The sequence below is a fragment of the Mus caroli genome, unplaced genomic scaffold (genome assembly GCF_978045245.1).
Source record: "Mus caroli unplaced genomic scaffold, Mus_caroli_1 scaffold_2, whole genome shotgun sequence".
Lineage (NCBI taxonomy): Eukaryota > Metazoa > Chordata > Mammalia > Rodentia > Muridae > Mus > Mus caroli.
This window is the reverse complement of record NW_028227257.1, coordinates 58,361,727-58,374,302: the sequence shown is the minus strand read 5'-3', so window position 1 is coordinate 58,374,302 and position 12,576 is coordinate 58,361,727. Positions and strand designations below refer to the sequence as shown.

Genomic DNA, 12,576 nt, shown 5'->3' with positions numbered 1-12,576 from the left:
TTTTCCTGACACTATACTGTTTCTTCCTTTCCTTTATTCCATGGTATACACTTGTATTATGGTATTTAAAGTTCTGTTGAAGACATGAATAGCTGTCATTTTTTTTTTTTTTTTTTTTTTTGGTTTTTCAAGACAGGGTTTCTCTGTGTAGTCGTGGCTGTCCTGGAACTCACTCTGTAGCCCAGGCTGGCCTCGAACTCAGAAATCCGCCTGCCTCTGCCCCGAGTGCTAGGACTAAAGGCGTGCACCACCACGCCTGGCAATAGCTGTCATTCTTTATTGGCTCCTACTTCTAGCATTTTTCATCTGTTTGATGAGAACCGAGAGATTGTTTAATTTTTTTCCCTTTTATCACAGCATTTTTCTCTGCTGTGATTGAAATTGGCCTTGACAATTGTTTCTTTATAGGTATAATTTGTAAAACACTTGAGGAAGGCTTGCTTGCATCTACCTGCTTTCTGTTTTTTCCATTAACTTTAGCAGAATCTCCACCTGCCCCCAATAAAGAGTCAAGCATTTATGATTTTGACTGCATTTCACTGTTTCCCTGCTGAATGATGTTGTGTCTTCCTAGATGCATGAGCTGCTTCTGGACAGACTTGGGGTACTCAGTCTAATAGCATCTAAAGAATGACTTTCTCATTTAGTTTTCAGTGTGGACAGCAGATCAAGGAGTTAAGAGCACAACATGAAGAAAATATTAAAAAATTAGCAGATCAGTTTTTGCAGGAACAAAAGGTAAATTAAAAATAAGTATTTAATTATGAACTAACCAGTACCCCAGAGCTCTTGACTCTAGCTGCATATGTATCAAAAGATGGCCTAGTATGTCATCACTGGAAAGAGAGGCCCATAGGACTTGCAAACTTTATATGCCCCAGTACAGGGGAATGCCAGGGCCAAGGTGTGGGAGTGGGTTGGTAGGGGAGTCGGGGGGGAGTGTTTTGGGGACTTTTTGGATAGCATTGGAAATGTAAATAAGGAAAATACCTAATAAAAATATTAATTAAAAAAAAAGAAAAAAAGAATAAGATATCAGGCCTGGAGAGATGGCTCAGCAGTTCAGAGTACTGACTGCTCTTCCAAAGGTCCTGAGTTCAAATCCCAGCAACCACATAGTGGCTCACAACCATCCATAATGAGATCTGACGACCTCATTTGATGTGCCTGAAGACAGCTACAGTGTACTTACATATAATAATAAATAAATCTTTAGAGCAAAGCAAGCTAGGCTGACCAAAACGAGCAGAGGTCCTGAATTCAAATTCCCAGCAACCAGATGGCTCACAACCATCAATATAGCCACAGTGTACTCATATACGTAAAATGAATAAATAAATCTTTAAAAAAAATAAGTATTTAAATAATGTATGCTTTGGTTATAATTCATTTAATTTAGAAGTAGATGGTTGTCATAACACATTAAGAATTCTAGTCTGCCTGATTTAAAAGAGGATGTGTACTTGTTGAGTAAAATGGATGTGTGTAAAAATATATCAACTTACAGTTTCTTATGGTTAGGAATCAAACCTAGGGCTTTGCACAGGCAAATTATCATTATGGTGGTTATTGCTGTCAATGTCAGATTCTAAGGTGGACAGCTTTTTACTGAAAAGCCTTCCTTTTTCCCTCTTCCTTCCTTTCCTGTATCCCTTTCTCTTAGTATATAGCTCAAATGCCATTGAATTTCCAATCCCCTTGCCTGAGCTTTTTAAGTGCTGGTGTTACAGGTGAATAATATCCACACCCAGCTTCATTTTTTTATTTTATTCTTTAGAGAAAACAGAATTGTCAAGCTTTTTCTTATTAGTCTCTAATAGTCTGATGACCTGTCTTAAAACAGAAATAACATGACTAGATACTATATAACTAATTTTGATTCATACTTTCTTAAAGTACTGTGGGTCAGATCTGTGACTTCATATGTGCAGTTATATGTTCTGTTGAGCTAGATGACCAACTCTGCCTGATACATTTTGGGTCATCAAATGATTTATAAATAATTTTGAGTTGAGTTATCATAAAGGCCATTGTAGAAATAGAATTTTTTTAAAGCTCACTAACCATTATGGACAGGAGTTATTTTTTATACTCTTTAATCTTAGTTTGGTTAAATGTGATTTGTATAAAATTTGTAATTAAAAGTAAAGAGTGACTCAGTATTAAAGAGTATTTCTTTTGTTCTTTGGTAACATTTGGTAACATTCTAAGGACTAGAAGTCAAGGCTGTCTGGTTTTTGTCCTTAGCTTTTCCTTAGCTTTACAGCAGGATATTGAGGGTGTTATATCTCTCCAGTTTTCAGTCTACAGTTTGAAACAGCTGCAGTTTATATGTGTCAGCTTTGAAGAGTGTGAGAATGGACTAGTGAAAAGCTTGAGTGATCAGCCACTGTGGAGGTACTGAGTGTAGTTAGAGGTAGTATTAAGACACCGAAAGTTCAGAGGAGTACAGTAGTGTGGGAAAGGAAGGAGAGAGGCTTGCTTTAGTGCTGTGTTATTCACTGAAAGCCTTTATTATTTTTCATGGTTTTGACAAAAATAGCTGACAAAACAATTTACAGCTGAAAACTCAAAATAATATGATATTATGACATAAAGATATTATTAAAAATTCACAGGCTAGTATCCATAAATAACATTTTGTATTGTTTTTGTGATACAAGGACAGAAAGACTACAGATCAGAGGAGAATAAGAAGACTTGAAGACCAAAACTCCTTATAGTATATACTAGGTTAAATCTTGGAACAAAAAAAAGATATAGTAGAGAAAACTGGTTTAAAAGATCTACATGAGGTCTGAAAGTTTAGTTAATAATTATATTTTTTTCCTTTCTTTTCCTTTTGAGACAAGGTCTTGTGTAGCTCAGACTGGACTTAAGTTTCCTATGTAGACTTTGGGTTTTTCTGCCTTTGTCTCCTGTGTGCCCTTATTAGAGATGTATGGCACCTGCCCAGCTTATGTGCTTCTGGAGAGCCAGCCCGGGCCTTTATGGATGGTAGGGAAGCAATCCTCCATCTGAGCCAGCTCTCCAGTCCAGTAACAACTTTTGTCTTTGTTTTACAAGTCTATCATAGTAGTATCAGTTCTAACATTAGGGGAACCTGGGTACACAAGAACTGATTTTCTCCAAATCTAAAATTATTTCATGCTGGACAGTGGTGGTGCAAGCTTTTAATCCCTGCACTCAAGAGGAAGAGGCAGAGGCAGGCAGGTCTCTGAGTTCAATGCCAGTCTGATTTACAGAGTGAGTTCCAGGATAGCCAGGGCTGTACAGAGGGACTACGTCTTGAAAATCAAAATAGATAGATAGATAGATAGATAGATAGATAGATAGATAGATAGATAGATAGATATTTTTCATAATAAAAACTCTCCTTAAACACAACAAGGAGTCCCCGCACTAAATTACAGAAACATTGTTTTAAGAAGATGCTTTATATTTAAGACTCTACATGGTGTCTTATTCCTATAATTCCAGCACTTGGGAAGCAGAGGCAGGAAAATCACCACACATTTGAAGCTAACCTGGTCTATTTTATCTAGGAAGTTCTAGGCAGCATAAAAACTATGGCCTTGTTTCTTAAGAAGAGGTGGGTGGGGGAGTAGACTATTAAAAGTTATCCATTCGCACAAAGGTGATAGCATTAAGGAAAACATCTTTGTTAACTTGTTTGTTTTTACTGTATTTTTGTAGCCCTTAGATGGCTCAGTAAGGAAGGGCACCTGTGAGTAAGCATGATGACCTGAGTTTGATACTCACTCCCCACATGGGAGAAGGAAAGAAACTTGTGGATAACTGTACTTGCCTGCGCACATGAACACACACATAGACACACAGACACACACACAAATTAATTGTTTTATCAGTGGCTTAAGGATTCAAAACTGAAAAATACTTGTTACCAAATCTTTATCCAACAACAGGAGACCCATAAGATTCAATCAAATGATGGGAAAGAATTGGGTAGAAACGATCATGGAGCACCTAAAAATATTCCAAATGTGCCTGAAAATGATGCAAATAAGAATGAGGACCCCTCAAGCAATCATCTTCCACATGGGAAAGGTAAGTTTTGTGTTGATATGAGATTCACCATTTTTTCCTGTTTTGAAATATATTCAAATCATTAAAAACTTGTTTGATACTAGTTCTGAGATGATTTAATGTCTGTATTGTTTAAATTTTTGGTCCTGTAACAAAAGAGAAAAAAGTATTTTAGTTAAAAATCAGGGCCAGGAAGTAGGCTCAGATGGTAAAGTCACTTGCTGTGCACCAATGACAACCAGAGTTCAGGTCCTCACATCTACATTCAAAAGTTAATGTAGTGGCACATATCTGCAACCCCAGAACTGCAGTGAGGTAGGAGATGGAAACATATTTTTCTGGAGGTGATCAGGCCAGCCTGCCTTGTCTGTGGAGCAAAGCATACACAACAGAGACCCTACCTCAGCAGTGGAAGGAAAGAGCTGACTCCCTTGACTGCCACGTTATGCACACATGCAGGCACATACACACTGAAGAAAGTATGTTTTTTAAAATATTAAAAGAAAAAAACAAAATAAAACTAAGTTTCAAGCAAGGTGTTCACTTAAAATCTGTGACATTAGAAACTGATTTTTACTTTCCTTCAAATCTTTTTTTATTTATATTTGCATAAACATAGTTGTACCTTATTTTGTTCCTTGGGCAGAACAACTCAAACGAGTTGGTGATGCAGGGATGCCTGGAGTAGAAGAGAATGACCTAGCAAAAGTAGACGAGCTTCCTGCTGGTAAGTGAGGCTTACTGGAGAACTGAGCTAAGATTAATGACACTGTTTTTATGTGGCCACATTCTCTTTGATGATGTTGTTTTGAGAGAGACTTCAGCTATGTATAGCCCAGGCTGGCCTTCGACTTTTCCTGCTCAGCTTTCTAAGTGACAGGAGTTAAGGGCGTGCACCACCATTCTCTGTTCTCCATTAGTTTTGTTTTGGTTTGGTTTAGTTTTTGTAGAATCTAGAAAACCTATAGATGTATGTGTGTTTGGTGCTGCTAATTGCCAGAATTTAAAACAAACCTCTTACTGCATTTATTTGGGGTGTCTGTGTGTGTGTGTGTGTGTCTGTGTCTGTGTCTGTGTGTGTGTCTGTGTGTGTTGAGGAGATTAAGTGCATGCCATGGCATATGTGTGAAGGTCAGAGGACAACCTGTGGGGATTGGAAGAAGAATCAAACTCAGGTTGTTAGTCTTTGTGGCTGTTGCCTTAACCCATTGGCCCATTTCTCTAGTCAATGCCAGCATTGCCTTTTTTCTTTTTTAAGATTTATTTTTATTTATTTAATGTATATGAGTGCTCTATCTGCATGTATACCTGCATGCCCGAAGAGGGCATCAGCCCTTATTATAGATGGTTGTGAGCCACCATGTGGTTGCTGGGAATTGAACTCAATACCTCTGGAAAGAAGTCAGTGCTCTTAACTGCTGCGCCATCTCTCCAGGCCCCCAGGATTTCTTTCTTAATGGAGTTTTTATGAAGTTTTTGCTAAGTATACAATCAGGAGAGACAGAGAGAGACAGAGACAGAGAGAGCTCTATGAGCATACCTTGCTCCTCTGTTGTTATATTTCCAACTTTCTCTGAGAATTTTTTTTTTTTTTTTAAGATTTATTTATTTATTATATGTAAGTACACTGTAGCTGTCTTCAGACACTCCAGAAGAGGGCACCAGATCTCGTTACGGATGGTTGTGAGCCACCATGTGGTTGCTGGGATTTGAACTCTGGACCTTTGGAAGAGCAGTCGGGTGCTCTTACCCACTGAGCCATCTCACCAGCCCGGGAATTTTTTTTTTAAAGATTCATTTATTAGTATAAGTTCACTGTAGCTGACTTCAGATGTACCAGAAGAGGGTATCAGATCTCATTATGGGTGGTTGTGAGCCACCATGTCGTTGCTGGGATTTGAACTCAGTACCTTTGGAAGAGCAGTCCCTCTGGGACTTTTTTAAAGGTTTGTTTGTTTAACCCAGCCTTGTTTTACCTAGCTAAACCACTGGTTCTCAACCTTCCTAGTGCTGCGACTCTAATACAGTTCCTCATGTTGTGGTGACCCCCCCAACTTTAAAATTATTTTTGCTACTTCATAACTTTAATTTTGCTGCTGTTTTGAATTATAAATATCTGTGTTTTCTGATGATCTTAGGTGACCCCTTTGAAATGGTCTTTCAACCCTCACAGGGGCCACAACCCACAGATTGAGAAACACTGATCTAAGCCAAATTTATTTTTAAAGTCACCTTGTTCTTAAGCAAGAGAGATTATAATATAAATCTTAACATGACTGATTATTATTTAGTAATGGAGATACTCTTGTCTTCTGCACTTGATCTTAGCCAAAAGGCCAAGAAGCACTCTCCCTCCATCTTATATGACTTATGCTAAGGACAGCACTGACCAGCAGAGTTATAGACTAAGCTGCCCCTGTCCATTAACAAGTCACAGTTAGGCTGTTGATTCTAGTGAAGTGCTATTCATTGAAGGCTTTGTGTGCAGTTGTGTGTGTTGGCCATTGCAGATGGCAGTGGAGACAAGGTGTAATGGTGGCAAAGTCTGTGGAGAACAGCTCTGTGTGCTTAAGTGTTTTTCTCAGAGTAAATGCCAGATTTCTTGTATACTTAACACTATGTAATAAGTGACATAAAATCATTTAAGTAAACTGTAAAAGTGACCCAAGTAATATGTGCTAGTTAGGATAGACTAGGAAGTAATTCCTACTAGACGTCTTCAAATTACAATATCCTATAGTGACAAAGGTTTCTTTATTTCCATCTTAAAGCCTGGTGTTCTTTTTGAAGATCTGAACAGTGGCTTCTGTCATGATTCCACATGTTCATATTAGCCTCCTATGTTGTTGTAGAAGAAGGGAAAGATTTGGTTATATATGATTGGAATGTATTTGATGGCCCAAATAAGAAGTGACTTATTCAAGCCAGGCATGGTGGCCCATGCCTTTAACCCTAGCACTCAGGAGGCAGAGGCAGGCAGATCTCTGGAGTTTGAGGCCAGCTTGATATACAAAACAAGTTCCAGGACAGCCAGAGCTACAGAGAAACCCTGTCTCAAAAACAAACAAACAAACAAAGTGACATACTCAGTTTCATCTGTATCTTCAATGTCAGAATTAAAGGCCCTTGTCCCCTAACCACAAGGGAAAGCTGGTTGTGTGTCCAGCAAAAATAAATAGGATCATATCCCGTCAAATTTACCACACCAATCTTTAGGAAGTAAAATGTGCCCGTATTTGTAGGTAGGAGCTTCTGGTTTTTTCTTTCCCCTCTTGGTTTCCTTTTCTCTTAGTTTTCCTGTGAGCTGTCTGCTTTCCTGCCATAGTCTCCTTCTGTGCAGGGATCTGTTGGGGTGAGTGCTGATGTGTAAAATGTAATCTTTCCTGTTGAGCTTCCTTTCTTAAGAGAGAAGAAAATTCTAACTCTAACCTTCTTGTTGGTAATGCTCTTTGTACAAATAACATTTCCCATCTTAAAAAATAAAAACTCCAGGAGCTGGAGAAATGGTTCAGTGGTTAAGAATACTTACTACTCTTGCAAAGGACCCAGGTTCAGATTCCAACATCCACATGGCAGCTCACAACCATCTGCAAGTCCAGTTCCAGGAAACTGACCCTTCTTCTGAACTCCACAGGCTCCAGCATGCATGGGTGCACATACATGCACTCAGGCATGCACATGTACACACACATATACACACAAAACTAAAATAAATGTTTAAGACATAGAAAGCAAATGTTCCAGAGCCAAACGGAGTGGTTCATGCCTGTAATCTCAGCATGAGTAGGTATAGCCATGTTTGAGGACAGTAGGTATAGCCATGTTTTGGGCTGAATACTGAATTTCAAGCCCACACAAGCTACTAAATAAAACTGATATGTAGCTGTTCTAAACATACAATAAAACATACGTAGCTGGCCTTTGCTACTTTGTGGGTTCTTCTTTTTCCCTTTATCCTTCTAGTTTCACCCACCATCACTAGATAGGAGAGAAAGGATGATAGAGGAGAGAAAGTGAGAGATCCCTGAATCTTTTTCTTTCCTTTTGTCTCTTCTTTTAGAATGACTACTAACAAACTGCAACCAACCCTCCTGAACAACCACCACCCACACCTGTCAGGGCTCTAGCATTTATATACCCTCTGAAAAGTACCCAGAATTCCAAACATCACATAGTCTCAGGAACTATCTGCAGTTGGCAAAACCATGCGTCTGCTAGTGCATGAGGCAAATCATAGCCAGCTGCTGTGGACCGTCTGAAGCGGCCCCATATCCCACACCTGAGATTAAAACAAAAACATATTCTTATGATGTTTCTGTGTTTTTTAAAGAAATCAAAATTCCAGAATTGTTATAATAGTTATGATTTGTTTTGTTATTTTAAGTTGAGGGTTCAGCAATGGACTCAGTGGGTAAAAGCACCGGCCACCAAACCTTATGATCTTAGTTAAATCCCCACGACCCACCTTGTGGTATCCTGGCTCACCTGCCTCCAATACACTCATCCACACAAAATTAGTAAATACCAATGTCATAAAAGATGCCGAGCAACCCAGAGCTCTATTCTTAATCACCTCGTCAGCAAGTACTCATTTTTGCTTGCAGTTATTTATAGAAAAGAATCTCGTGGTTGTAAGTCATTATATTTGAAGAGATTAACTTGTTTATTCATAAATTCTTTGATAAGTGCCTGTTTTGTGCCAGGAACTGTTTGATTATGATAGCCAGCAAGACAGAATAGATAGTACAATGTATAATTTAATAATTATACAAGAATTTTTAATATGCCAAGGATAAAGATTACAAAATTAGGATACACATAGTATTTCTGCAGTATAAACTGATTCATAGTGTTTTTTAGAAATCACAGTATTTTCTTTCTTTTTTTTTAAAAAAGATTTATTTATTTATTATATGTAAGTACACCGTGCTGTCTTCAGACACACCAGAAGAAGGGGTCAGATCTCATTACAGGTGGTTGTGAGCCACCATGTGGTTGCTGGAATTTGAATTCAGGACCTTCAGAAGAGCAGTCAGTGCTCTTACCCACTGAACCATCTCACCAGCCCGAAATCACAATATTTTCAATGAGAATAATGTGAATCTATTTTTTTCTTATAGCTTTAAAGAAGCCCCCTGTGTTAGCTTCTCAACATGAAAGTCATCAGACAATCTCCCATCTTCCAACTGGACAGCCTCTCTCACCAAACATGGCTCCAGGTATAAAGTCTCACTTAGCATTCCATTTGAGAACCAACTTATTGTTCAGGTGTTACTATAGAGTAAGTAGAACATGCCATTTAGCTGTGTGGTGAAATAGCATTTGTTCTGGAAATGAATATATTTTTTAAATGATTGGCATATAACACATGCACACATAAAAGATGTGGAGATGGCTGGCTGAGGAACTTTCTTGTTTCCAAATGTTTAGCCATTTAGAGTCCAGAGGGTTCAGGATGTAGCGTAGTAATAGAGTGGTCCTCTAGCTTGTATAAAAGCGTAGTTTCTCTTCTCAACTGGAAAAAATAAAGCCAAGATATTGATGAGATAAAGACACAGTGATGAAAAAGTTAGAAAATAACAGCTGTGAGTCATTGTATAGCTGAAGATGACATAGATATTAAACGTGTCAAACCCTGTTTAGAGCTTAGAGATCTCTAGCAGCTGTTTGGAGTTTGGAAGGAGAAGTGAGTGTCAGTTCTCTTGTAGATACCTAAGACAAAGGAGGTTGGACAATCTTGTAGTCAGTGGTGGAGATACTTAGCCACAGATGGAGTGTCTTTCATAAAAGAGAGTAAAGCTTAGTAACAAGCCAGCTCTGTGACCTCCCGATGTCAGATGGCCATGAGCTTTTGCTTTTGTTAAGCAGGTTATATGCAATTGTTCTGTTAAAGAATTCCGTTCTTGGGCTGGAGATCTAGTTCAGTGGGGTGCTTGCTCAGCAAGTGTCAAGCCCTGGATTTGGGACTTGACTACCGGAAGGGTGGGAAGTTACATTCTTAGCCAGTTGGTGGTGGCAGCACAGGCCTTGAATTTTAGTGCTCAGGAGGAAGAGGCAGGTGGATCTCTGAGTTTGAGGCCAGCATGGCCTATAGTCAGTTTTAAGATAGCCAGGACTACACATAGAACCCTGTCTCAAAAAAAAAAAAAAAATTCTTCTTATTTTGATTTTATGCCACAGGTTCACATCTAAACCAGAATGAAAATCCCAGTACTTCAAAACAGAACCCTTCAAATCCTCTTCAGCACATAATTCCAGGCCCAAACTTGGATCGGGAACCCAGAATTCAAACAGACTCGCTAAAGCAGGCCACCCGGGACAGAGCCAATGATTTCCACAAGTTGAAGCAAAGTAAGGATCAGTTGATGAATACTATGAATACTATGCTAACAGGAGTTCTTTAAATATATTTCGGTGCGAGACTGAATTGTGATTTCATTGTTATGCTCTAACAGATGTGTAAGAGAAAGTATAGTTCTGCTACAATTTAAAAGAAAATCTTATTTTTTTTTTTTTTTTTTGCTGTTGTTGAATTTAAGAAAAGCATTTTTAAATGGACAGAAAATGGTCTAAAGAAACTGTAAAAGGTTATCATGGTCACCTTGTTAATTCATTTCAGGTGAGTTGATGTCTAAAAAAATGCTTAGTTCTTAGGCATTGAAACTTTTTTGGAGAAATAGAATAGATACAGTTTGCGAGTCTAATGACAGAAACTTTGGTTAGGAGGTGAAAAGTAGTTTTGAAAAGTGGATGGTTGAGAGAGAGCGAGCGCCTGGTGAGGCTGCTGTAGTGGGAGGGAGGCCCAGTGTGCTTCCTGCTCCTCCCTCCCTTCCAGTTGTCTCTGCCCCATGTGGGTGTGAACACTCAGAGCACTGTGGAATGAACTTTGTCGTTTAGTTATTTCAGAGACACTGATTCTGGTAAGTTAGCTCTCTGAATCTGTATAATGGGATCTGTAAGGAAAACCTGTGGTAGCAGAGAGAAATTCTCTTTTTGGTAGCACAGAGAATTTGCTGTTGGCACTTTCCCTTAAGTCAGCTCCTTAAACTGCTTTCCATTCCATTTTGTCCTCATGGCTTCTTCTCTCCTTCAGTTCTAAGCAGACAGAATGTTCAGAAGCTCCAGCTAGGGCAGCAGCTTTCCCAGAGACGTGGTACTGTTTGCACACAGGTTGATTATAGGTTGAGAATTGGACAGCATATTTCATTTATTCAAAGATTTCTATTGTTTTCTAGCAGTTACTTATATATATATTTATATCTGTATAAATAATTTGGACATTAATTGTCTTTCCTTCCACGATATTTTAAAGTGTATTTGTGCACCTTGATTAAAATGCTACATAAATAATGTTTTATTTGTAAGAATGTAGCTCACTTTTCTAAAGTCCCCCTGTGGCTTGCTTGCTAGTCACCTGCTTACTTGCTGTGACAAAGCACTGAGGGAACAAGTTAAGGAAGGCTGTGTTTGTATTGGATCACAGTACAGCCCAGCTAGTAGGGGAAGGTTTGTCAGCAGGAGTTTGAGGCAGCTGACACAGTCCTCCTCAGGTAAGACACTCTCCTTTGTATTCAGTTTGGGATCTCAGCCCACCCACAGAGTGGATCTTGCAACTTAAATTAGCCTAATCTGGATATCTTTCACCAGAGGCTAGTTTCTTCAATGAGTCTAGGTCTTTTCAAGTTGACAGTAACCATAACAGACTGGAAACTTTTCTCTCAACAAGGACTGGGGACATTAAACAAGAGGTTTAAATGAATTGGTCCTAGTGGCTCACACCTATAGTCCTTGGCACTTTGAAGTCTGAGACAGGGGGAATCACAAATTTGAAGCCAACCAGGGTTAGTGAGTTCAAGACCAACCTGGATTGTATAGTGAAACCTTGTCTCACACACAAAAAAAGGGGGGAGGGGGGTGTTCTGAGGATGCATCTCAGTTGATAGAGTGTTTGCCTGTCATGAATGAAGCCCTGGACTGAAGTGATAGTGCACACTTGTAATCCCAGCCTTTAGGAGGTAGAAGCAGGAGTATGAGTTCAAGGTCATCCTTGGTACATGTTGTGTTTGGGGTATATGCAATTCTTTAAAAAAATAAAACAGGAAAGAAAAAAAATATTAATATAGGGCTGGTAGGATGGCTCAGCGAGGTAAGGTGCTTGCTGACAGTGATGTTCCAAGTTCGATCCCCAGGACCAACAGAGTGGAAGAAAGAGACAACTGGCTTTTGCAAACTTTCCTTTGCCCTCCACATGCATGTGCAACATCACACATGTACTCAGGCACATGTGTACACACAAACAAATGTTTAAAAAGAAGTTTATAATTATAATAACGCTCTTAGTTTGTCACCTAGATTCTCTTATAGCATTGATTTTACAGAATTTTTTGCTAGTATTGATTTATATTTTAGTATACATAGATTAATTTGTTGGTACAGAATGTCTGTAAATAATGCTGGGAAATTACTCTCTATAAGTTATTTTGGAAGGACCCCTTCTGAGCCTTAAATTATTTTCTATGTATCATTAGT

General features: G+C 38.8%; 1 protein-coding gene across 2 annotated transcripts in view; it reads left to right on the top strand.

The window, feature by feature from the left end:
- Positions 1-12,576, top strand: part of Golm2 (golgi membrane protein 2) — a 67,935-nt gene that overhangs the window by 37,950 nt on the left and 17,409 nt on the right. For both annotated transcript variants that reach the window (XM_021154004.3, XM_021153997.3), the window contains exons 4-8: positions 648-738; positions 3,927-4,068; positions 4,694-4,774; positions 9,168-9,266; positions 10,228-10,398. In XM_021154004.3, the coding sequence (XP_021009663.2) occupies positions 648-738; positions 3,927-4,068; positions 4,694-4,774; positions 9,168-9,266; positions 10,228-10,398 (584 nt within the window). The remainder of the gene's footprint in view (positions 1-647; positions 739-3,926; positions 4,069-4,693; positions 4,775-9,167; positions 9,267-10,227; positions 10,399-12,576) is intronic.